Below are 27,588 nucleotides of genomic sequence, written 5' to 3'. Positions count from 1 at the left end.
GCCCCGCACACCGCTCACCCGCATCTCCTGCAGGCCCCGCACACCGCTCACCCGCATCTCCTGCAGGCCCCGCAGCCCGCTCACCCGCATCTCCTGCAGGCCCCGCAATCTCCTGCAGGCCCCGCACACCGCTCACCCGCATCTCCTGCAGGCCCCGCACACCGCTCACCCGCATCTCCTGCAGGCCCCGCACACCGCTCACCCGCATCTCCTGCAGGCCCCGCACACCGCTCACCCGCATCTCCTGCAGGCCCCGCAGCCCGCTCACCCGCATCTCCTGCAGGCCCCGCAGCCCGCTCACCCGCATCTCCTGCAGGCCCCGCACACCGCTCACCCGCATCTCCTGCAGGCCCCGCACACCGCTCACCCGCATCTCCTGCAGGCCCCGCACACCGCTCACCCGCATCTCCTGCAGGCCCCGCACACCGCTCACCCGCATCTCCTGCAGGCCCCGCAATCTCCTGCAGGCCCCGCACACCGCTCACCCGCATCTCCTGCAGGCCCCGCACACCGCTCACCCGCATCTCCTGCAGGCCCCGCAGCCCGCTCACCCGCATCTCCTGCAGGCCCCGCACACCGCTCACCCGCATCTCCTGCAGGCCCCGCACACCGCTCACCCGCATCTCCTGCAGGCCCCGCACACCGCTCACCCGCATCTCCTGCAGGCCCCGCACACCGCTCACCCGCATCTCCTGCAGGCCCCGCACCCCGCTCACCCGCATCTCCTGCAGGCCCCGCAATCTCCTGCAGGCCCCGCACACCGCTCACCCGCATCTCCTGCAGGCCCCGCAATCTCCTGCAGGCCCCGCACACCGCTCACCCGCATCTCCTGCAGGCCCCGCACACCGCTCACCCGCATCTCCTGCAGGCCCCGCACACCCGCATCTCCTGCAGGCCCCGCAGCCCGCTCACCCGCATCTCCTGCAGGCCCCGCAGCCCGCTCACCCGCATCTCCTGCAGGCCCCGCACACCGCTCACCCGCATCTCCTGCAGGCCCCGCAGCCCGCTCACCCGCATCTCCTGCAGGCCCCGCAGCCCGCTCACCCGCATCTCCTGCAGGCCCCGCACACCGCTCACCCGCATCTCCTGCAGGCCCCGCACACCGCTCACCCGCATCTCCTGCAGGCCCCGCACACCGCTCACCCGCATCTCCTGCAGGCCCCGCAGCCCGCTCACCCGCATCTCCTGCAGGCCCCGCAATCTCCTGCAGGCCCCGCACACCGCTCACCCGCATCTCCTGCAGGCCCCGCACACCGCTCACCCGCATCTCCTGCAGGCCCCGCACACCGCTCACCCGCATCTCCTGCAGGCCCCGCAGCCCGCTCACCCGCATCTCCTGCAGGCCCCGCACACCGCTCACCCGCATCTCCTGCAGGCCCCGCACACCGCTCACCCGCATCTCCTGCAGGCCCCGCACACCGCTCACCCGCATCTCCTGCAGGCCCCGCAGCCCGCTCACCCGCATCTCCTGCAGGCCCCGCAATCTCCTGCAGGCCCCGCACACCGCTCACCCGCATCTCCTGCAGGCCCCGCAATCTCCTGCAGGCCCCGCACTCCGCTCACCCGCATCTCCTGCAGGCCCCGCACACCGCTCACCCGCATCTCCTGCAGGCCCCGCACACCGCTCACCCGCATCTCCTGCAGGCCCCGCACACCGCTCACCTCGAAAGGGTTTCTAAGCAAGTTAAACGAAAGTGATGTGAACTACCACAGTCTTCGTGCCAAGCAGCGATCTGTCACACGAGTGCCCACCTGGGCACAGTCCGCGCATGCGCACTGGGAGGTGCGCAGCACAGTTTATTGCAGATGCCCTTGTTCTGGTTAGATTGGCCAGCAGCCTGCATGTTCAAGCCTTCCTTGATTGACATGGTCAGTCAATTGTCATGAATACGTTTGTTTTCTACAGCGCTTAGTGCATCAGGCTTCTGACTTCACGGAGCTGTAAACAGCAGGCGTTACTACTTCACTATCAGGTTTCCAATTAGACTCCAGAATTCTGAACGGCTGAGTCCCCTGCAGGGTTGGAAATCCTGCTCGTCATGCTGGTCCTGGAGAGCTAGACTTGCTACTGACAGTTTGTGCAATCCTCCCCTAGTTCCAAATCCTTGTTAGCGCCTTTCACTGCAGAAATGTTGCAGGATTTGGCAGTTCACACAGTCACCGCGATATATAAGGAGCTCCCTGGAGTGTGGTCGAGCCCATCCTGGCTTTTAGGGGTCCAGGATGAACCCGATGATGAAGCACGCCACTACTAGAATGGGTGAGGGTTATATATAAAAAAGAAAACTGTTGCTTTCTTAGTGCCTGAGGTGCACGTAAGTTGGTTTAGGTGGGGGCGGGGCATGGCCTTACTTGTTTTGTAGAACTTTCCGCTGTCACTTCTCAGGACACTTTGCACATGTCGAAACGTTGCACAGTGGGCATGGTTTGTGCGTGCAATGTCATCAAAAACTTGTGGGCGAGTGGGGCGACTATGAGTCACACAGCACATTTTTGGGGTTTCATTCTAATTCAGGCCACTGATGTAACTCAGCCAGCGGTTGAGCTCTGCGAGACTGATTACTCTGCATACTGTATTTGAGGTCTAATCCCTCTGGAGTGAGTAATCCCTGACTGCTCACTATTGCAACTTTTGAGAATCACACTTGGAACATGAACAGCTCTGGTGTGGGAATGAGTTGGAACAGTCTTAAGCATTGACACACCAGTGTTAAATGTCAGTATCTATCTCGGATACTGGCTTGTAGCCAGTTCTGCCAGAGAACCAGGTCCCGTGGGTGCGTTTTAGCCACAGAACTAGGATACATACTGTCTAATCTCAGCGTTACCAGTGCATCTAAACATACTGGAAATGAATGCCGTATTCTAAAGCTGTGCAGGACCCACAACACAGAGATATTTCCCAGGGTAGGGCAGCCCCCTGGCCTCGCCATCAGGATCACTGATTCCTCAGCTGTAGGCTAGTTGGGAACATGCAATCAGGAGATACTGGTTTTATTCCTGGTTCTCACATTTAGCCAAATTGTGTGCTCTTGAGCAACCCTCTTTTGAAATTTGTTTTTCTTTTGCTTCCTTTTTTGACTAGACTGGGAGCATTTAGAATAAAAGTAAAAGCAGCTAATAAGAGCATGGTTAAAAACTTGATATTAACTTGGGGAAGTGAGGGGTGTCCATTCTCATGTTTTATCCACCACAATGCCACCTGATGGTAAATGCAGCAAGCAGTCGCTGGTCTGTTACTTTTGCAAACTGTTTGATCCCGGACAAACCATACTCTATCGGTGTCTCTGCCCACTGATCTGAAAATATGTCAGCACTTAGAAGCAGGATTCATGGAGGAAATAAATACCAAGCGGGTACTCCCAGGAGAGGTCCCCAGCATGGTTTTCAATCGCACGTTCAGGGCTGTTTCAGAGGGTGGCTGGATTAGCATCTCAGTGGCTGAACTTGCACCTGCATTGTGCAGGACCCTTCTGTCCTGCGGCTCCTCCGTCCCAGCTACCGAAAGGCACTTCTTTTATATCTCATAAAAGGACACAAAGACTGAGAGTTGATTGTTAAGTGTCAGGGAAACAAAATGTGGGACAGTGGACGACTTGCAGAGACTCTGTGAGGGCATCAGGACGAGAGCCTTAATTGCAGGACAAACGTGCAAAATGATGGACAGCTGGCCACTCTACTAGGAGGAAAACAAACCCTCTTTACTCATTTTATTTTTTGAATGGGAAGGACCAAATCTTTTCAGTGGTACCCATTCAGGGTCCTCCTCCCTCACTGAGAGACGCCCTCCTCCCTCACTGAGAGACGCCCTCCTCTTTGTTAACAGGTCACCCAGTGAGGAGCCGACATCACACAGTGAGAGTTGGAAACCCGACTGAGAGTGGGTTTCCAAGGAGTTCCAGCTCCTTTGTCGATGAGGCTCTGCACAGCTGATGTCTATTATGGGTGTTTATCTCCTGAGATGCTTTTGGGTGTGTTTTTTTGGGGTGTGGAGTGTCCAAATGCTTTTTAGACAGTGCTTGGCACATAGCATGACTGCCACCCTCCCGCCCCCAAGACCCGCCTCCTGGTAGATCTTTTTGTGAAATTGGCAAGCCTATAATAGAAAACGATTTTAGGGACCACATTGCATTCTTTAAAGCTGTTGAAATTAGATCAATACGTAATGTAATTACCTGCACAAGGGCGACTCAGATGACCACCTACCTCACAGGCAAATTCTGGGCAGGGACTGTAAAATTTTGAGCGAAAGGGTCAAAATTTAGGAGAAAAATTCAGAAAGAAGTCAATTTTATGAACACATCTGTGTAAGTCTAGCAATGATTTAGCAGAAAGTAAACATATTGTCGACACAAGTCAGAGTTGATTTATGTTCTTTGGTTTGCATAATACACAGTAGTATAGAGGAAACATTCGTATGTAACTGGACTTATTTATAGATTACAAACTTTGAAATATTTGAAAACCTGGACAGCCAAGGTAAGGGAAAGTTATCCCACGATTCTGCTCTTCACCTTGAATGGCAGAACCGGAAGTTGTGCTCTGTGGGTACACGAGGATTTCTTGCTAACAGGTAACAGTGCTACTGGGATGGAGAGAGAGGGATGCAGAGCACATTTGAGGGAGATAGTTCATTGGTGTTTGTGTAACACACACTGTCATCATCATCACGAAACAGGATTTATAGAGCGCGGCTGATCACCCACGAGGGTATCCAGGCGCTGCGGGGACTGGACTGGTCCTCAGTGTTGGTAAACCAAGACAAACACCATCATATTTTGTGTTCAGGTTCCTTTGAGTGAGGGCATCACCAATCTAGAAGTGCAGATATATGTGCTTGTTCTGCTATATAACCTACCCCAGTATCAAGGTGTGCATGGAGCTAGAATACTGGAACATTGTTTTTCTGAAGTTGTAAGGTAAACATTGAGGGTCTGTGCAGGATTGTGGGGTGGGTTCTCCTATAGAGGTCAGAATACCACGAGCCAGTGAGCCGACGTGTGTTGGGTGTTTCTAAGCACATGATCTCAGGGGAGTCATTGCCTGCTGCCTCTCCTCTCCTAACACGCCTGCAATGTTTAAGAACTGACAGCCTGCTGGGTGCAGCTGACATCTCTCTGATCTGGGCCTGGGTGAGGCCGATCAGATCTTGTTGGCCATTAGCTCTCTTGTGCTAAGGGTTGCATTTGTGGCCAGTGGGCATGCCTACAGGACTATTATTAAAGGACGTGGTGTTGATGCTGTCCGGGGATTCAGGTTAAACTGGGGAGCCATCCATACCAAGGTCACAAGCCTGCTGTGCCCAAGGAGGGCTCATGATTCACCTCAGTGAGGGAAACATCTGTCAGGGTTTGCTTGTGTTCCTACCTAGAGGGGATCTGGCTTGGCCTATGAACTGTCCTCTCAGAAACTGTCCAGGTCTGATTTGCTCATAGCTGATCTCTCTCTGGAGTGCCAGAGTGAGCAAAAAAACAGTGGACTGGAATGTGTCACTGAGCACTTGCTAGTGACTTTTCAAAGCATTCTGTTTATCACCTTTGGGTCCCATCAATAGTCTTCCGGCGTGTACTTTGTGGTGGCGGCCCAGGAATTGTAAAAATCACAGATTTTACCAGTAGAAGGCAGTGCCAATGTTGGCGACCAGGTTTTGGTGCAATGCCCTGTGGTACGTCCAGTTCACTGACTTTGAAAATGTGAGAAGGTTTGTGGCTAAGAAGATGGGTTAGTGTTATGTCTTTATTAATTTACAATTTATACTCCAGTTATACAACCAAAGTCTCTGAAAACAGTCTCAGTATGAAATCCAGGGCATTAACAACTATTATTCCAGCATCCGTACAGTGCTTGTACCATGAGATGGGTGGGAGGTGGCGGAAAGTGAAGCGGGACAGGCTGGCTGTGTTATGGGACTCTGTAGTGTCCTAGTTTTTATTTCTCAAAGGGGTAACCAGTCACTTTGAGTTCGTTCTCTTCCTCGCTCAGGATTGAGTGGAAGAGGTGGGCCTTGAGATCATTGGCCTGGGATGCTTGCACAGTTCCCTATTGCTGTTGAGATGTGACAGAGATCTGCTGCCTGCAGACCACCTGGGGCTCTATTACGCATAGGTTGCACCTTAAAACGGGTGTGCCGTGCGCAAACAGAGAACGTGTGCCCTTTTACAGTGAACGCACTGCCCCACGGCAGCCATGAACTCATGCTGCGCATTCAAGTGAAAAATGGAGCGGCTTTCAAACAGCCGCACCATGATTCACTGCGCAGGAGGTAGCCCGCATGCACTTTTGAGGGGGATTAGAGATCCCCTTGTAGGCAGGTGCAGTGAGTGACTACACCCGCCTGCAAGGGGGTGCTGGGGGTCATATGACCCCCTTTCCCATCTCCAGAGGGTTGCCATCAGGGGGCGCACTGACAGTGCGCCACCTCACATCTTCTGTGCTTCTGCACCTGCGTCTATAATACGGCGCAGGCGCAGAGGTAAAGGGGTTCCCTCATTTGCATGGGGCTACACCCCCTTGCAAATGAGGGAGCACCCTCTGGTGATAGCGCTGGTGCTATATGGGCGCCCTCGCTAGCAGTATTACTGACGGGGCCGCCCAAGCATCTGCAGCCCTTTCTGTAATACCAAAGTGCCCGGCGGCACGCACAGCGGGTGCACATGCCGCTGCCCCCCGAGAGCACTTTGTGTTATGTGGCCCCTGGAGTTTAACTTAAGTGGAATGTGCAAGGTATGCAGCCTGTAGACAAGAAGGTACCCTGAGCAGCGCGACAGCCGCGGTTTGAATGTTGGGTGATATCTAAGTGACATCAGGGGTCTGGTGCAATAACTGGTTGTCCATCACTCGCCTATGCGGACAGGTGACCGATCGACTCAGAGAAGCGATTCATTCTCATCTGCATCTAATGACCAGATCCTACTAGAAGGGTCTCCAATGAGGTGCAACCACCCACTCCTCCAACATAACTTTCTTATGCGCCTGAAAACTAGCTCTGTACGGGGCAACTATCAATTCTGTGTGTCCCCTTAAGAGCTTGTGTTTTAATCATAGCGCCTGCCCTCAGACATTCATCCTTCCACATTCCATACCATTGGGTTGGCAACAGTTAAAGTTCAGGAGCCCTTAACATCTCTTTCAAGGTTGATTGCTCTAATTAATATCAGCACACAGGTTGCATGAAACGACCCAGTCCCACGTGGTTGTTTCAGGATTACAACCTTCTGATGCCAGGTTGGTAATATGCTTTAGAGGGCCAGCAAAAGCAAGACATACCCCACCACCGTCGGAGCCTAAAGATGCAGAAAAAGCTTTTGATCGGGTTCACTGAATCTTTGCATCCAACATGCTTCAAGATTACGTAAAGGGCTTTTTTTAAATTATACAAGTGCTAGTTGGTTCTATCGGTGACTTGTTAAAGCTGAATGCATGGGTATGTTCTTCAGCACATGTAGCATGGATGTGGGGTGGTTGTGTGCGCTGTGTCTAATTATGTTTATACTTTTCATGGAACCGTTAATGCAGGGGGTCGTGGGAATATCCAGCGGGTCAAATTTGGAGACAAAATGTACAAACCAGTCTCGTTTGTGAGTGATGTGTCTGTACCTCAGTCTTTTGGCGTGAGGATGGAGACGTTGGACGCCTTAACTATTTTTGCCAGGAGGAGTGGTGGCGATTAGTTGAGGTCACCTTTCAGACTGCAGGCCTGCATGGCTGCCATCTTGGAGTGGAACATTTAAACTGGGACACTGATATCCATTGAGTGAACACACTGTTCTAATGTCCCCATAAGTGTTAATTTCCAGCCATTGGGCTACTTGTTTAATTATTTTTTTCCTTCTATTTTACTCTTTTCTAGTATATCTCATAGGAGATCTAGTTTGGAAGCTACCCTGTGTCCTGGTGACTCTCTTTATCTTACTTTGGGTCTCGGTTTCTCAGTTTTCCAACATAGAATGCACTTAAATTCCAGCCGATCCCCCCTGCCCGTATTATGTGCGCCTTTATTTAGATCCAGTCCTGCTGCGTCTCCAAGCGGTAAGAATATGAGGTAAAAAAATACGTTGAAAAGAATACAATTCTTTCTCTCTGATGAATCTCGGCCACTCATTAGTTATCCCAAACCCTTGTAGGCAACAATCATAAAACATGTTCCATTGATTTAAATAAAACCAATATTACACAGAAAAAGCTACCCGCGGTGCTTTCCTGAGGCAGTCGGTGATGTATGGCGAGCGAGAATACAAATTATGTTGATGCATGACTTTGTTTTTCGCAACTGCTTAGCACATTTGATAAATGGTCCTAACTTCACTTGTGTGCTTCCTTCGCAGATCATTCAAAGCAGCAAAGCCTTGATAGAGAGCGCCGATGCCATCTACGAGAAGATAGCACTGTGCCAGAAAGCGGGTGAGTTGTATATCGAGGGCTGTGGAATAATTGACAGTCACTGGTCAATCAGGGAAAATGCCATCCAAGTTGTCTCTGTAAGTCCTTGTCTGGCCTTCCAAACTCAGTAACGATCAATATAACCAGGCGCCCCAGTAACAAAGCAGTCCCGGGGCCCTTGGTAGAAGATACAAGGTCAACACGGAGGGATGCTCTGTTGGGATATATACACCCAGACAGCGAGGTGTCCCTCATCGGTCAAGCCACTTGTGCTTGTAGTTGTTGGGCGACTTTGTGTCCCAGGAGCTTTAGCATTCCTAGCAATGAAGCTCTGGCCTGTTCTTTTGTCTTTATCAAGGGATGTTTGAGGTCAACGCAGATGGGTTATGTGGTGGTATTAGGACCCTTGCACCTCCAGGTTCCTAGAGTAGTTTTAGCATTTGTTTATGACCAACACAATCATTTGTTAATGCCCAACGTAGGATCTCAGGACCTTCAGTAGACAGAACGTGGCTGCCTAGACCACCAGGCGATAATAGTAGGTTCAACGTCCAGTTGTGCTAACAGGTGTTGGACAAAACGCCATCCAGGATGTTGGTGGTGCTTGAATTCATTGTCCTGGTGGCAGAGATGAGTCAGTGATTTGATGAGGTGCTCACTTTCTACTGAACTTGAACATATTAAAACATTTCTCTTGTGGACCTAATTGAGGAATACCTTACTTCTATCCCAGATGCAACTCATTATACTTATAGGGAGAGACCCTATAGAAAATGTGTCTTGAATAAACTATGATTCCCCCTCCAAGGCGTCTTTGAAGACTTGCCAATGGCTAAGATTGAGACCCAGCCCCGCGCTCTCCCTAAGAAGCCCTTTGTGTGTCAACATCTGCTTAAACTTGGCTTTCATCTCTCAGGTCTTGCAGCGGCGTGGACCTGTTCGTGCACCACTAACTTTCTAGCGGCAATCCAACACTATTTTGCATCCCCTTGAATGAATGAACCCTGTCCGTGATGTGATGTTAGGTCATGTGCAGAACATTGAAAGAGGGTTGTTGGTTGCAAAAATAACCATAACTAGTGACATTTTTTAGGCATTGAGTTGTAAACAGAACACTCCTTCAGTTGAAGCTTTCTAAGGAATTTTCAAGGTTTTTATTGGTTTGATTAGTAATTGATCTTAGTAAAAAGCCTTACATGTTTCGGGTTTTAGAATATTATACTTAAGTAACTGCCTGAAAGATTTTGTTCCTATACAGCCGGCCTCTTGGTCTCTTAAATTTCAAAATTGTTAGTTTTCCCAAAATAAATGTAAATGTTCAAGAATAAAACATTTGAAAATAAAGAAAAGTGAGGAAGGAAGGGGATGATAAACGGAAAATAATAGAGAAAAAGAAAAGTGGAAAAAGAGGTGTTAGGAGTCCCCGGTAAGAAATAAAAGGGAGAAAAGAAAAATAGTACAAAACAACCCAAAAGAGACAGAGGAGGATGGGGGATAAAGGAAAACAAGCATTGACCAAGCCAGTAGGTCTCACCGTTGGGGTGGGAGAGAAGAATCTGGCATGTGGGAAGGAAAGAGAAGCATACAGGCTAGACAGGACTGTGGAGCTGTTAGGGCAAAGTATGGTGAAAATATTGCGGCGAGAAAGCAACACAAAGGAAGAAGCACACAAGTGCCAGCACATCACAGAGGGGAGCAGGTCAGATGCGAGAAAGCAACACAGAGCATAGCGAAGTGGGGACGAACGATATACAAGGAAGACAGCTGGAAAACACATACACTCTCAAGGAGTGCTTAAACAATAAATAATAGTGCTTCAAAAGTGATCAGTGCAAGGACATGTCTAATGCATCCATGCTCCAAGTAAGAGAAAAACACAGAAGAAGAGGAAGTAAAGCTGACTGAATCTGACGATTAAGAAGCAAGTAAATAAGAGTAACTCTAAGGACAACCAATGGTAAGCAATAGGTGGGCTATAAGACTATAATAAGCGGAAAATAGGTATTTTTGCCAGCAGTCAGCTTTCACTGTCTGGTAGGTGAGACCTAAAAGGGAAGGCTAGTGTATGAGGGATAACTCTTGCCATAGAGAAAATTAAAAACAATAAATGAAAATAAGAAGGGAAAAAAGGGTCTATGGAGGGGAGGGTCACGTTTGAAGGCATTAAAAAGAAGTACATATAAAAAGAAGCACATAAAAATAGACTTTAAAAAATGAAGTAAAAAGATTGGGAAGAGTGAGTAGTAAATTTGAAGGAACATTCCCAGGATCCTTTGACTTTAAACTTCCAAGGAGCGAACACCGGTGGTCCCTTTTGCTTTATGGTGATTTCATGCAGCTTTGTCATACAGGATAAAAAATGTGACCAGTCCAAAGTATGTTTTTTTTCTGTGGCCGCTCACAGTGCAGTCATGCACCGGCGTCTTCTGGAAATAGGGCACTGGTTCTCAGTGATGAAATATTAATTATTAAACACACTATGATGATATTACCAAAGTGTATCCAGTCTCTGAAATGACACCTCATATCTTCTGAATTCTCTAGGTCTATTACTCTTCTAGATTGTGTTTTCTTAATTAGAAGTTGGGATGCTGAGGGGTGCATAACACATTGAGTAGTTACTTCCTGTGCATTATAAAAATTCTTATAATAATATGGGAAAATATGGTTTACAATTTATATTAACCGGTAATTGGTAAATAGAAATGGTATAGCTGATCCCACCAGCTATGAATGTATATGGAGGACATACATGACCTCCTCCCCCCACTGATCACAGAATTCTTGCAGACCTCAGTGTTTTGCGCCCCAAATGTGAAAGGAGTCCCAGCTTGTACATTATGTGGTAGACCTGCAGAATACAGTAGTGCTGGCGAACGGTGGTGCGGCGGTCGTCCTAAGTGGTTAAAAGGTTCCTCTCCCCAACCCCAAAACTATATTTACTGGGATGGTGCCACATAAGAAAGAGGAAAAATATTTGACAAAAATAACAGAAATGGATTTGACATTGAGAAAGAGAAGAGATCTTCTGTACTGGTGTAAACAGTAGTGCCTACGCTGAAGTTGTGGGAGCTATATTTGGGTAAATGGATCACTGCTGAGTGCAGACTCAGGAAGCACTAATTCAGAAGGGGAAGGAAATTTCTGTTATTGCTTGGAGATAGCTCTGACTACCTTGGAGGTATCTTCTGATGAAGACGATGATTGAAACATAGGCTCCCATACATGGCCTTCTTTTAATATTGACAAATGTTCTGTGCAATACAAGATACATGTATTCATTGATCACATGTTGGATTATAGGCTCACTAAATGGTTGTCTCCTTGTGTTTCTATTGTTGTGGTCCATGATGCTGAAGGCGGGATGGTGCGTTGTGTCCGGTACAAATCGTGTTTTAGTGGGTAATTGTCTTGTTTATTTTTCTTTTTATGTCTTTTTTTCTGAAAATCCAGTAAACAATCTTTTGAAAAAGGGTTTCTTACCGTGCAAACTTAAAATACTAACAATTTATTTTCCAAGCACCGGTTAGTTGATAAAAGTAAAGGAAAGGTACTGCAACAGTACACTTGATGTTCTGTTTGAGTAATGTTGTACCATGTATTGTCAGTATGTGCCTGGATCACTGGGGAATGCTGCGGTTACATTGTCTTGTTCTGTGAATGTTATTTGCTAAGAGGTGTATGTTCTCTTAAAAAAAAGTAAGGCTGATGTGTTGGTTGTGTGATGAAAGTTTATTTTAGGTATGTGCTGTGATTGTTTAAATGTTTGCCCCTTCAGTGTTTTGTCTCCGTTTGTAAACAGAAGCAGTACCATATGGTATACATCTGCTTATGTCTTCAGATGTTCTTTCTTTGTATTTTTTTTGGGCGAGATATGTTAATTGTTTCTCAAACGCCTTTCTCAGCAAACACTATTTTTTTTAAACAAGATTGGAGTAAGCCTCTTTCAAATTCCACGTAAGTCTTTCTTTTGATAGTTAAAGACTCACCATTGGGCCCATCCCAGATTTAATTCTTGCTGAGGTCTGTAATGCCTGCTAGTTGGTTGATTCTCGCCTAGAGTAACCACTGCCCCCAATGTGTTGAGCTTTGAACTGCCTGTGTACATTTTGTTATAAGTGTACTTATTTGAGGAAGACCTATGAAAAGTATGAAGTTTGGGTTGTTGGTTTCTCTCTCATTTGAAGACTTTGATGAGAGTTTGGTATCTCCTAATGTTTCAGTAGTTAATATATTCTCTAACAGGTCTGTAACTGGAATTTCAGGAGTATCTGGCTTCAGAAAGAAAAGCAGTGATGCTGTAAAAGATTTTGAGACTTCAGGTAACAATGTAGTACCTGTATGAAACAGGCGTACGCTTTCACGGCGTAAGCCAGATTCATGAAGGCTACTTCTCATGAGCGGAGTCTCACCGACCCACCTCATGTGAATCCCGATTCATGTTGCGAGCTCAGCTCTGAAATGACAGCTGCATCTTCTCTAGAAAAATACTTATATTTTTGGCAGTTCTGAAAAAAACTTACTTTGATGGTGGAGACTGATATCTGCACCATTTTATTCTTTTTACTCGCGCCTCTTCTGCACGTCGCTTTCCCACTCCTGCTTTTCCTCTATCTTCACCTCTCTCCTCACTTGCAAGGTCTCCCCCGCCCAACAACCTCTTCTTTGTACATTGGGTTTTTGATTTGGGGGTCCATTTTCTTGAGGCTCCCTCTTCTCTCACCTCGCCCAGTTCACCTCGCCTCGATACTTCATCAGTGCTCCCAACTTCAGTTTCTTCCTCACCTGTCCACCTGCGCTGGTTGCAATAACCATGAAATGCACCCTACTACAACACGGTGAAATCGATTTGTTTTTCCAGTGGGATTTACTTTTTTCCCTTTGTTATTTTAGTAGTTTACAGTCTATCTTAGTCTATTTTTTGTCACTCTCCCTTTTTTTTTTTTTCATTATTTAATTTTTTTACTTACAAGACCCATTCTCCAGAAATGTCGTGCACCAGAATAGGATTTCCAGAAATCTTTCTTGAAAATGGTAATTTATTTTTGCAGCAGTTACATTTCCAGAATCTGGGCCACAATACTTTTGTCATTGATGTGCTTTGTAATTATCTGCAGAATGTTGCAGTATTTTTGGTCTAGAATGCATTGTGATGCTCCATGTAGGCGACTACATTTCCGCTTTTTGATTTTGTGTGTGTGCAGTGGCACGTGTATTAGAACACTGACATGGACATCTCGTTGCAGTTCTATTTACTAAAGCGGGAACTCTTTTTTTTTTTTTTTTTACATTATTTGTGGTTTTAGCATGGATTGCAGTCGAAGGTTGAAGTTTTTGTAACATTATTTCTATTCTGAGTCTTATTTCTCTTTCTTTTTATAGGACCTTTCTGTGTTTTGGAATATGTAGTCGAGGTGTTCGTGATGCACACCTCAAATGTATTATACTTGAAGCATCAGCGGCCATCTTGGATATGTTTAAATCTAGGGGAGAATGTCTTGGTGTGCACACACAAGACTGCGACCCATTCTTCGTTCCATCTTAGAACGTTATTCCTTTGTTTTAGGGGCCATACATTGAATGATGTCACATTAGGTCAAAGAACAAAGCTGAGGTCCTTATACACTCTAGTACAATGGTTCCCAACCTGAGGTCTGGGGAGCCGTGGGGGTCCGCAAAGCCTTCTCAGGGGTTCCGCAACTGTTTAGAAAATTTTATATTATTAACAGATTAATAAAGTGTATATAAATAAAGTGGCTAATTGTACAATTACATTTTAAAACACACTGTAAATGTCAGAATTTTAAATTGGAGGCTAAAAATGTAATTAGTATCCTCCGATTGATTTGGGGGAGCCGCGCAGGAGCATCAAACAAAATATAGAATGGACGATATGTGGCTTCAGTTGAATTTAGAAAAGCTCCAACCTTCCTATTAAAATGTTTTTGTTTTTTTTCTCAAATGAAATAAAATGTGTTATCATTTGTGTAAGTGTTTGATGAGTGCTTGTTCCTGTATTTTTATGTATTGTTCTGCGTTCCAAATCATTGAAAATGCTTAGGCCGGGGTCCCCGGCTTCCAGTAGTGACCCCGTGGGGGTTCCCCAGATTCCAATAATGATTCAGTGGGGGTGCCCGGGTTCCAGTAATGATAAAGAACCACTGCTCTAGTGCACCTATTGTTGGTACGTTCTAAGGGCAGAGGACTAAGTGAAGAGAACTGTGGTTTGTTTCTCTACTTTGGAAAGCTCCTGTCCAGGACTAGACCTTGCAACTTCTAGATATAAACTTGATATGCTTCTGATATAAAAAAAATTGGTAATGGACAACACAGATGTTTTTTAATATCTGGAAACGGAGCCTAACTGCATTTGTGTTTCATGTTTTGCATGGTATTACATGCATTTTTAGTTACTTCGGAATACTCTGTTTTATTTAGCTTTGTTGGCCAGCGACAGAACTATACCCCCCTCCCTTAATCGACCACGTTTGTGTACATTTCGCCTTCGTATAACGCACACCTTAAGGCAAACCTTCAAAGTTGACCTAAACTGGCAATATGTAATAACATATTTTATAAATGAATTAATCCGTCACAGCCAATAATCACACATATTTGGCCACAGGCAATTATGTTAATAATATTCTGTTGCAAGAATCGACCACACATTTCCGCAGCATTTCATTTTTAGTCAGTCTTAGTCATTCTGTCTATTGACCTTTCTTTGCACATCTGTTGTAGTTCTCTGACTTCCCAAAAGTATGTTTAATAGGACTAATTTGTAGTAAGTCTGTACCTTTTCAGTGATTGCGTCTACTCTGTCATTGAGGGTTTCACCATCCTTTTGATCTTCAGTTTACCACATAATCTAAGTAATCCTCAAGTATTCAAAATTACTCCACAAATTGGCCCTGCCTGTCCTGCCAAGAATTTTACACGCTCAGTAATTGTAATCGGTTTAAATACTGGCTGGGTCTTTACTGAAGTGCGCAGTAGAAAGTCTGTTTTCAATGTCTATTGTCTTTGTAAGTGTATAAATGCTAACTTTGTGCTGGAAACCATACTGCTGTTGTCAGTAGTTATGAGTTTGTTTTTTAAATATCACTTTGTTTAGTTTCTGTTGAACTTATTGTAATTTGTTTGAATGCTCAACTCAAAGCATTGGGAGATGATACAAGCGTTTAAACTCACATTATTCAAAACGCTTCCTGTGAGTGTGGTCACATCACATGCTTATGGGATGTCCTTTTTTGCTTAACATGTAGCTAAACTTAAAGTTTAATTCTTATTTCCAAGCAGGTCTCTAAAGTTAAAATAAGAGCTGGAATATATCATGGAGACACAGAACCAGCCTTGATGGTTCAAGTCCCTTTGTCCTTGAAAATAGTTAAAGATCGAATGACGGCAGAGTCCCCAACCACAAAAGGGCCTGGAGAGGTTGGGTGAGCGGGCACTCAAGGGTTTATGAACTTCAATCAGAGGGGAGATACAACAATTAACTTGGCTGTGTAATCTCGTGGTTAATTTAAACCTCTGACATGGGATTCTATTCGCTTTCCATAAGAGTAACGTATCACTGCGCCTTGCCGGAACCCTGCAGTGCTTTTTAGGTCAGGCTATAAACAGCTGTAGTTGTCAGGAACACCTTATGTCAACAGTTCTTGGAAGAAGTACAATAAGGTCATACAAAGAGAGAGTGGACTTTGGATTAAACCCCCTTCAGCTATGATCTTTCATGTGTTTTTCATGGTTGGCCGTTGTTTGGATGCGGTGCCTATAAAGCCATTTTCAGGTCCTTTTGTGGATGGTTACGTTGTCCTTGGTGTCCCCATTATGTTTTGGTGATGTGGCATCAAGAATACTTCTGTTCAAACAGAACCAGTGTTCCTTCACTGATGTAACTACTCTACACACAACAAAGTTTTAAATGCTGGTTTTTGGGGGATTCGTTTTTAGGAAGTGCATGCGGTTTGGATGCCTTAGCCTGTCATAAAGACACAGTGCCGTTTACTAATCACTCAAGTTCCATCGCTGTATGGTATTCTTTAGATTGATCTGATAATTCTTTCAACACAGATTTTTCATGTGTGAATGAAAATAACTTTATTATAATCACTTTATATTAAAGCAGGTATTGGGAAAATGTCTTTAAAGAGTTGCCCAAGGGATGATGCAGATATAAATCTGTGTGGTGGGGTAGAGTGGAATGTTTTCTCAAGAGTGATGTGCATATGAATGATGCCCAGACATCTGTTTTCAGCGCGTTGGTGAGCCATATGTTGTCGCATGATCCAAATGATGCAGAGATGTTCTTCATGCACTGCTTACATCTTTTCATATTCCATCAGTTATAACATCTACAATCATAGCATTTACAACAACACTTATGACATCACAAATCACACCAATTGTGAGAACAGAATACATAGTACAGTGACGAGTCATAGTTAATGTATTGGGGCCACCGAGTTGAATACAGTATGCCTCGAGTTGCACAAGTTGTAATAATTTGAAGGTGTTGCATAACTTATATATGAAAGGTATAAATATAACTGTAGAATTTCTACATTTTGTGTAGTTTAAGTTTTGTTTGCAAAGAAAGAATAAATAAAGGTAAAGTAATTAAAAGGAGGTGCATAAATTATAAATTTAAGGTATAACTATAACTTTAGCATTCCTAATATTAGTGTAGTTTGTTTGGTTTGTATAGAAAGAAGAAATAAGGTTTTTCTAACTATAACAAAGGTTAAACCTATGTTTTTTTCCGTTTAATATCTGTGCTTGGGAGTGCATTGATAGTGGCCAAATGCTGCAGGACCATACATACGTGTGCCGTGCCTTGGGTTTTAGCACATGGCGTGCATGCATGAGGATCACCTTTTGTGCAGATACCTGTAGGTCAATTGTGGGCAGATGTACTGTCTGTGCACGCTGCAGTACAGTGGCGCTCCAGTGCTGTGTGCGTGCTTCTCAAAGGAGGTCCAGCTCCATCTGCACTGCCCGTATGAGGCCCCTGCACGTGATACTGCCCGAATGAGGCCAAATGAGACCCCCTTCAGATGCTACCTGCCACGCTGAGGGCGTGTTCTACTGATAACTGCCCGAATGATGTCGCGCTCCACTGATAATACTCAAATGATGTCCAGCTCCATCTGCACTGCCCGTATGAGGCCCCTGCACATGATACTGCCCGAATGAGGCCAAATGAGACCCTCTTCTTATGCTACCTGTTCCGCTGAGGGCGTGTTCTACTGATAACTGCCCGAATGATGTCGCACTCCAATGATAATACTCAAATGATGTCCAGCTCCATCTGCACTGCCCGTATGAGGCCCGCACATGTGGTACTGCCCGAATGATGCCAGATGAGACTCTCTTCATATGCTACCTGCCCCGCTGAGGGTGTGTTCTACTGATAATGATGTCTCGCTCCACTGATAATACTGAAATGATGTCCAGCTCCATCTCCACTGCCCGTATGAGGCCCCGCACATGTGATACTGCCCGAATGAGGCCAAATGAGATCCTGTTCATTTGCTACCTGCCCCGCTGAGGGCATGTTCTACTGATAATGATGTCTCGCTCCACTGATAATACTCAAATTATGTCCAGCTCCATCGATACTGCTTGATTTAGGTCCCCTCCATCAATGCTGCCCGAATAAGGTCCTGTACCATCAATATCCTGTATGTCTTTAACCAATCTGTACATATCAGAATTCTACATAAACCAGGAACCCCTCTAAAAAAACAAAAACTTCAGAGGTGTGTACTTTTTCACCATTTCTTTGATTGCCACATGGTGTACGTGGGTCCTAGGTACATTTTGAAAGTGTCGTCACAGCATTTTTCTTGATCACATGTCCACATCTCCCTAAAAGAATTTCACTTCTGTTCCAGGGCCGATAGGCCAGCACTGTAGTTTGCCAATGCTTTTTTTTTCTTTCCTATCATTATTCTTTTTTTAATTTTTAGTGACCATTGTGCGTTTGAACTATGTCTTCAGCTGACAGTAATTCAAAGTCAATATTAGCTTTTCTTTATACCGATATGAAAGGAAAGAATGCCCTTGTAAGACGGTTCCTCTTTATGCGCACATCGAGAGTCCACTGTAAGTCCAGGAGGGATTTTCGGGACATCCATGTTAGAATCATTTGCATGCAGTGACTGTAAATAGAACTCACCTACATCAGAAGAGGTTATTCTAAAAACATGGCCTGGAGCAAGGTCTCCTGGATCCAAGTTGGATACTCTTCACCATAGTTTCATTTGAGCTGGTGGTTTCCAGAGTTGGCACCAGCACCATGCTTTCGGAGGGCTGCAATAGACTGAATTGTCAGACTTGTGTTGGTACAGTCATTGGCAGAGCTGGTGGGGCAGTGGATGGTACAAGCTGCAGTGGCCGCCTGAGAAGGGCTGTGGCACTTACATTTTTACAAATTAAGCACTTCCAGTGCCCCTCTAAAGTGTTTAAGTCGCAGCCTATGGCACGTGGTACCTATGTTCTGTGTGAAAGTGACTGCCCTGTTCTCAGCCTTAAACCCTTCCCTAGCTCTCATCCAATCATGTCAGCACGTACAGATAGCCATCCCAGGCCGGCCTCCTTGTCCCGCCCACCACACCAGTTCAGCCAATCACAAAGATTCAACCTCTGTGTTCATGAAAAGGCACCAGTGCGCCATGACCGTGCGGATGGGCATTGTGGTATGCTCGCACTCTTTATTGCGATGGCTGAGAAGCTTGACTCTTCTCAGATGGTGAAAATAGTTTTCGGGGGTCCTATAAATGTTTCTGAGCTGATAAAAAGTGCACTAAATTGTGTTTTAAAATGCAGCATTTTTCTACCCTCGTTGCAAACTTTTTTTGTTCAAGCCTCCCTTGGCATTTGTTGCTAAGTTATCCTGCTTCGACAGAGAGCGTGTGAGTAATGCTTGAAAGTGCATCATTGAGCACACTGTATTTGTGAAAAAATTAAAAGTGAGAGGGAAGGACTTCCACTCCCTTTAAAACTGCTTTTCTGGAATGAATCCCATTTTTCTAGTTTAGATATAATTTATTTTTGAACAATTGGTCTGGTGTGAACACACTTGAAATCCCGCCACCCTGGCCTTGGTGTTACTTTGGTGTTTGTTGTGACCACACTCGTGATCTCCTGTGATGTCTGTTTAGATTTGCTCACTTACCTGGGCCTGTATTACCGATAGGGCACATTGTCCTTGTTGTGATACGGCGCACCTTTAAACAGGTGCACCGCGCGCAAACAGGGACAGCGTACCCTAATATGATAAATGCGCTGCCCTCAGTGCAGCCGCGAACTGGCGCTGCCCTAAGGCGACACACTTTTTTAAATACGGAGAGGTTCTTTCAAAGCTGCTCTGTCTTTCACTGTGCATGCAGCACCCACCTGCACTTTAAAGTGGGGACACAGATCCCCCTGCAGGGCAGTGCTGGTCGGTCACTGCACCGACCGGCAGGGTCATGTCTGGGGAGTCCATGGGGCCCCCTTTCACATCTCGAGAGGGCTGCCTTCGGGGTCACACTGACCGTGCATCCAGTGCTTGAAATGGAAAACTAGAAGTGCCGGTACTATGTACCAGAGTACCTGTTTGTTTCTGAGAAGTGCCGGTACTATGTACCAGAGTACCTGTTTGTTTCCGAGAAGTGCCGGTACTATGTGCCAGAGTACCTGCTTGTTTCCGAGAAGTGCCGGTACTATGTGCCAGAGTACCTGTTTGTTTCCGAGAAGTGCCGGTACTATGTACCAGAGTACCTGTTTGTTTCCGAGAAGTGCCGGTACTATGTACCAGAGTACCTGTTTGTTTCCGAGAAGTGCCGGTACTATGTACCAGAGTGCCTGCTTGTTTCCGAGAAGTGCCGGTACTATGTACCAGAGTGCCTGCTTGTTTCTGAGAAGTGCCGGTACTATGTACCAGAGTACCTGTTTGTTTCCGAGAAGTGCCGGTACTATGTACCAGAGTACCTGTTTGTTTCCGAGAAGTGCCGGTACTATGTACCAGAGTACCTGTTTGTTTCCGAGAAGTGCCGGTACTATGTACCAGAGTACCTGTTTGTTTCTGAGAAGTGCCGGTACTCTCCGATTAAAAGTATTACGTTTTTCTTGAGAAGTCCAGGTACTCTCCCTCGCAAAATAAAAAGGTGCTGGTACTCCGAAACGGACAGTACCGGCCCATTTAAAGCACGGAGTGCTCCACCTTTTGTGGCATATTGTCAGTGCGTCTCCTAAGGCGATGTTTGCCTCTGTGCCCATGTTGGTAATACGGTACAGGTGCATGGGAAAAGCCATTCCCTTATTTGGCCTCATGTAAATGAGGGAACGCCTTCTCGGAATAGCGCCGCCGCTCCATGTGCGCCAGTGCTTTCACTAATACAGAAGAGGGCGCACATCTGCGGCCTCTTCCGTAATACCCTGGTGCCCCTGGGGTGCAAAAGGCAGGAGCACACGCCTCTTTCACGCGGGTGAATTTTCTGTAATACGGCTCTAGGTTTCAGTTCCTGGAGTCTGTTTTGTGCTAGGACATATCCTTTTTTAGAAGAAAGACAGAAACCTAAATAACAATTACAGCTAGATGAACAACAGTCAACACCGGGAAAGTAAAGCGAAGTTGTTTACTGCTCAGATAACACATTTTGGCTTGTGTGGAAGCTGGGATCGGAGCCCAGGTTTTTTGTAGCCGAGCCCACAGTCGGCCACAAGATTTACCTTCTCTGGCCTTTAGTTGGATGGGAAAGGACATTGCTTTGGATGTGGTTCTCTTTCAGGAGTTAAATTATTTCCTGCTTCACAATCTTCATAAAGCCCAGCTGCAAATTATGCAGATCACATTTACCTGGCACAGGATGAGAACGCTTTCTGGAAGCAAGTCTGGTAAACAGGGTTCTTCAGGAACAAAATCTAATCTAGATGTAAGGAAAGCCGAGTGCCCCGGTTCCATGTTAACATCACCGCCCTTCTCTGACTTAACACACACAGCTAATTCAGAAGATGCCCCACCCCTCAACAGAGGTGATACCATCTGTCACTAAAACATAAGGTCACAGAATGGGACCTGTGCTTTGCTGTAAGGCTTCGGTCTTCATTAAACTGGCTGAGGCCTGTTGTAGGTTTTTTACTTTTTGTTCTGTGCTTTCTTTAGACTTTAAACACAATGGCAGAACACCCCCCCCCCCCAACCAAATTATATATAGTGTTAGAACAGCTCTCCTCTCTGTTAGTTTTCTTTTCCAAAATTGTATAAAGAAGAGGGAGAGGGCAGTACCCGGGCTTGCCAAAGATGCTCCTTGGGCACAAGCCTGCGTTGCCCCTCCCACCTGGACTGTCTAAAGCTGTCCTGGCTGCACCTTTACAACGGTCCTACCCATCACAGCCTGCATCTTCTAACCTGGAATTAACTGGGCAGCATTCATTGCTCTTTGTACAGCCCCTTGTGTTTGAGGTGCTCCTGCTGCACCAAGAATGTAAAGCTCCCACTGGCCCTCAGTGTTCGGTCAGCACTACATAGATTTCATCCAATAATACAGTGAAACAACAAGCATTGGCAAAGCCAGTGTGGTTGTGTGAAAATCCACGATAACACATGCATGCATAAATAGATTTCCATGCAGGAGTGCGTTAAAGGCAGACCTATTGGCCTTGTCTAATGGTGGCGGTTGTGGTATTAGCTGTGGTCTTTGCAGCGGTGGCTCTGGTGGTGGTGTTTGGATGGAGGGGAGTTTGTGGCTTTGAGGCATGTTGTCTCGATGGTGGTGCCATACTGCATATATTAGATGAAGAACTGAATGTGACAGAACGAGATGTTTGAGACCAATTTGCAGATGCAAAACAGTCCGTCGTGCATTGCAATGCAAGCGCTCTAGAGAAGGCCGACTGATGCTTCAAACAGCCAATAGCATCAGGTGGGAGGGGCTACTCCTCCAGGCAGAACGAAGGCCCCACGTGTGTATATTTTAAAGAACTGCTAAACGATGGTCTGGCAGATATTAAAGCTGTCTGTGGCCAGACCCACTGATGCAGGCTTTGGGGAGGTGTGTGCTGTGATATGTTTTTCTTTCCCAAGGGAAGCTGTCCTGGCCAGACGTCTCATGCCCCTTATCGCTGTGTTTTGGTACCACCCTGTTCCTAGAGCCTGCTGAGCTGTGGAGGCCGTTGTTAGAGAGTTATCACAAGCTTCTGTAACGTGCTGTGCTGGGTGCAGCCGAAGGAAACAACCCCCCACACCGCCCCCCCAAAAAGGGTTTACTTCAGCCTCACAGCGGACTCCCCTGGGAAGCTGATGATGAGCTGGGGGCAACGAGTGAAAAACACACACACACACACACCCACACTGGCCAGGGACGTTCAAGCCATCTCGCGTTCCAGTATAGTGAATGTGTGGCCCTTGTACATCAGAGGGTTCGGGAGGCCCTTTTTCAAAGGTACTAAGCACATTTAAGGATTCAGAAAAGGTTTTCTGAATTGTTAAATAGATTCCAAGGGCATGTTTAGGGCATCCCTCCCAAAAACCGATTCCACATGGTCTGTAGTAATATTTTGTGACCGAAATCTGGTCCCAAAGTATTAATATTTTACAGCCAAAGGAGCTGGAAGCCCATTCGGAAACAGGAAGGGAACCACTGACACTTCTACGCTTCTTTTTTTCTCATGGGGTCCAGGTTTTCTTCAAACAAAATGAAGGGCATTAAAAAAAACCAAAAAGATTGCTATATTTCAGAGCAGCACAGGCTCTGCGGATCCAAGCAGGCCACCATCTTTGTGATAGCAGCCAATCATAGTGAGCTACAACTTGCGACCTATCTCATTAATATTCATGAGGTGGGTTGACTTGCAACTCACTAGAATTCGGTATTCTGTGAACTGACCTATTACCACATAGGTCAGTTTACATAATACAAATGCACTGGGCAAAAGTAATGCAAATTAGGATTCCTTTTACCAAAAGCATTTTTGTTCATCTGGTCCTGTTTTTGGCCAGCATCTGCCTGCTTGAATTGAGGAAGACATGTCCAGCCCTCCCACCACACCTCGAGGTATCCTTTCGGCCAGCCTGCCCCGGGGTAGGTCTGTCTTTTTGGGGGGTTTTGGGATTGTGATGACAACACAGGCCTTTTTCCCTGGTGTCACGTGTGCAGACATTTGCTACCAGTTCAATGTTCACCGCCATCCTCATTATGGGGGTCACTGTGCTGGAATGCTTTAGAAACGTTTAACAAAGTGCCCCAAACCCTAGTCCACCCACCCCCTCTAACCCTACTCACTGTTTGTTTCGGAGGTTGTCTCCCCTGCTTCAGGGCAGATATTGGCACTAATATTAGGATTTTAAAGGTACTCCCCTTTAGCTGCCCTGCAAGTGTTGCCTGTTCAAGTTCATGGGACCAAGCCCCGACCTGGACTGCTGCTTCTGTAGCAAACCTTATCCTGCGGTTAATTTGTCCACTTTGACCAACTGGGACTGTGTTTTAGAGTCTGTTTCATAAAGTAAGCTGGTGATGAGAGTCTGGCAATCACATTACCACCTTGAATTTCAGTTACCTTATCTTCCAAAAAAATGCCAAAAACCAGTGTGAGGGCTGTTAAAAAAAAAAAAAACTAATACAGAAATTACTGCATTGAATGCCCAAAATACTAATAATAAACTTAATAACACTTGGTTATATTTAGTTATAATAACAGGAGTACAACTCATGGGTAAGGATTTCATCATTTTGCTCACTCTACCAACCTCAGGAGGATGTCTTGCCAGGAGTTGAACCTGCAGCTTTCAGGCTGCACACAGAGCGTTTCAAGGCGCACTGAACCGAGTAAGCCATACTTTCAATATAGATATGGAAGTTGCCTCTCAAATTTTGAGGGTTAGGTAGTGTTATGGTATCTTACATTATATTTTGTTATCTTGCGTAATGTTCTCCTACGTTTTCTTACGTTATCCAGACTTGTAGAGTTCACTATCAACGACAGGGTATTTTAGTGCTAAACAGCTGTGAGTCTCGGGGCACCATGGGGCTTAGTGGGGCTACTGGAAAAGCCAGGTCTTCAAGATCTTGTGGAATTCAAGAAGTGAGGCGGAGGCTCTTGTGCGTAGAGGCAGGTCGTTCCATGCTTTAGGCGTGATTTAGGAGAAGTTGTGACCGCCAGATCTGGTTTTCTGTATGCGTGGGATTTGTGAAAATAGGAGTCCAGGCAAGGGGAGGTGCCTGGAAGGTTTGTGAAAGCAGATACGATTGTTGAGGTACGCTGGGCCAGTTTTATGTAGTGCCTTGAAAGTGTGGTTGAGGAGTTTAAATTGTGCATGTTGTGTGGGTGAGTAGTTTGGTTTGTGCTCGTTCGCGAATGGGGAGCGAGTGGAAATTAATTATGCATGGTAAAGGTCCTAGCGTGACTCCCCTCCCCCCCCCCAATAATTCTAAAAAATGCCCCTACCTCGCCCTGAACCCACAATTTGTCCAACTCTATCCCCCTACCCTGAGCCCTAAAATCATCTTCCCACCCTAATCCCAAAAACGACCCCGCCCTAAAACCTAAACCCCATCCCCCTCCCTAAAACAAATACAGATAAGAAAATAGATGCTTTCTGTCTGTACTTATCTGTGAAAATCTGTAAAAACGGAAAACCAGGAGCCTGAATCATAATATAGGTAAAACAAGAAAAGACATATTTCATGGTCTTGGAAACGAAACTTTCAGATAGAAAAGAGAAGAAACTTAAAGTTGCTTATTGAAAGTGGTCTCAAATTAAGAGGCAAACCAAAAATTAAAGCCCAGAGCTGTTAAAGGATGGATGTGGCCTTGAGCGCCCAGAAGCGCTCCTGTCCATCTGGGCGGACAGATCTTGGAAGCCAGCATCTGTCGCGTTACTTCCAGGAATCGTACTGAAGTCCTGGATGAGCAGCCTGTGCGCATCCGCTATCGCGACATACGGCCGCTTCACCTGCAGGCGGGACACAGCTTCGACGGAAGAGGGAAGTGGAACTTTATTCACGTGAGTGGATGATGGAGCGTTAGAGCGTGTTGGTGTCCGGATGAAGACACAAGAAAAGTGTGCAGGGTCACACAGCTCACATATACTGCCTCGGTCGGACTGGCATTCTGGCAGTGCCAGCCAGGTCAGTTTGTGGCCGCTTTCATTGTCTGGTGCACCGGTTCATTTTATTGTTGATTTCCCTGATTTTTTTTGTTTAAATTTCTTTATTGGAATTTTATCAACAGTCTCCCAAGGAATGTGCAAGATACGATAACAGATCTGTTCTTTAAGTGGATTGTCAGGGACATCCCAGCATGTTTACACTGACAATATTCAAGAGCAGATCAGACAATTGACAATATTCAACAGCAGATCATACAACAACTGACAATATTCAAGAGCAGATCATACAACAACTGACAATATTCAAGAGCAGACCACACAACAATTGACAATATTCAACAGCAGACCACACAACAATTGACAATATTCAAGAGCAGATCATACAATTGACAATATTCAACAGCAGATCATACGACAATTGACAATATTCAAGAGCAGATCATACAACAATTGACAATATCCAAGAGAAGATCATACAACAATTGACAATATTCAAGAGCAGATCATACAATTGACAATATTCAACAGCAGATCATATGACAATTGACAATATTCAAGAGCAGATCATACAACAATTGACAATATCCAAGAGAAGATCATACAACAACTGACAATATTCAAGAGCAGATCATACAACAATTGACGATATTCAAGAGCAGATCATACAACAACTGACAATATTCAACAGCAGATCATACAACAATTGACAATATCCAAGAGCAGATCATACAACCACTGACAATATTCAACAGCAGACCATACAACAATAAGGAGGAGGCCCGGGTGTATGTAGCAAATTGTAGGACGATGACCCAGAGCAGTAGAGTGCACCCATTTTGTGGAGGAATGGCCAACGTGTGTAACATGAAATAACACAGAACAGTGACTCTTGAAACCATCTGTCTGGCGCTGCTATGTGCAGCTAACTGGGATTGCGGAAAGGTAAGTGGTGGGAGCATACCACACACTTAGGACATGTATGTATGTATGTAAGTGGACATTCTGAAGGGAGCAAGAATGGAGGGGCTAACCTTTACGGAGTTCCCTCTAGGGGGTGAAGGGACATTTGTTAATGTGTGGGGAGTGAATATGTGTGAATGAGTGGGTCGCCCAGTGGTATTAGCTGGTCAGCCTCGGGGGGACTGCAGATTTAAGCTGTCGAACAACCTGAGAACATACGTACCCCCACATAGTTGCAACTTCCACCCAATCCCCACATAATCTACGATCCTGTATCTTGGCATCTGCCTCCATTAAGGCCCATTTGTGAGTCGCCTGAAGCCAGCACTTGATCGTGGGTGGGTGAGGAGCCTTCCCAGCCATGGCTATTAAGCGCTTAAAAAGCACAAAGACTAGATCCACCAGCTTTAGTTAGTGTTTAGTGTGTTTGGTACGTTTTGTGATCCCTAAGAGACAAAGGAGTGGGTCTGGTGATAACTGGACATCAGTGACTGTCGATTTATGTTCCATTACCTCAATCCATGTGCGCATCAGTGGTGGGCAAACTCATACCATATGCATAAACGTGCTGTGAATTTTATATGGACATTGCGTGAAAGTCACTTCACCTGCTCCAACCCCATGGTGCACTGTTTAGTTTAATTTCCATGAATGCAGCTCCATAGCCAACACGAAAAGTACCGGAAACAAAGCACACCCTTGACTGGTCCCTCTACTTTTAGGAAAAGACCGCAAGATCTGACGGCTGGTGCGGACTCACACCCATGCAGCAGTGTAGAAAAGCTTGACCTAACCAAGGAAGTTAGGACCCATCCCAAGGGTTTCCAGCAATTGTAACAAATAGGACCAACTTAGCCTGTCAAATGCTTTTTCAAAATCTAGGGAGACCGCCACCAGAGGCCAGCCTCTCCTGACATTGTGTCCGTAACATGATACATGTTGGAATGCGTCACCCATTGAGGCACAAACCCACATTGGTCCGAATGGACAAGTGAGCTGAATATCGGAAGCAGGTGGTTAGCAAGGATCTTACTTAAAATTGTGTAGTCAATGTCCAACATTGACAGTGGCCGATAAGAGCACGTCAAGGGGGTCCCTGCCCGGTTTCAGAAGCACCACTATGAGGGCCTCACGTAGAGACCCCGGTAGAA

The 27,588-nt window shown here is 46.0% G+C and overlaps 1 protein-coding gene across 2 annotated transcripts in view; it reads left to right on the top strand.

The window, feature by feature from the left end:
* Positions 1-27,588, top strand: part of PLCL2 (phospholipase C like 2) — a 354,897-nt gene that overhangs the window by 251,276 nt on the left and 76,033 nt on the right. For both annotated transcript variants that reach the window (XM_069212080.1, XM_069212081.1), the window contains one exon: positions 8,325-8,400. In XM_069212080.1, the coding sequence (XP_069068181.1) occupies positions 8,325-8,400 (76 nt within the window). The remainder of the gene's footprint in view (positions 1-8,324; positions 8,401-27,588) is intronic.

This window comes from Pleurodeles waltl, chromosome 10 (assembly GCF_031143425.1).
Source record: "Pleurodeles waltl isolate 20211129_DDA chromosome 10, aPleWal1.hap1.20221129, whole genome shotgun sequence".
Taxonomy (NCBI): domain Eukaryota; kingdom Metazoa; phylum Chordata; class Amphibia; order Caudata; family Salamandridae; genus Pleurodeles; species Pleurodeles waltl.
Note: the sequence above shows the minus strand (reverse complement) of the source record. Positions and strands in the feature narration are given on the sequence as shown.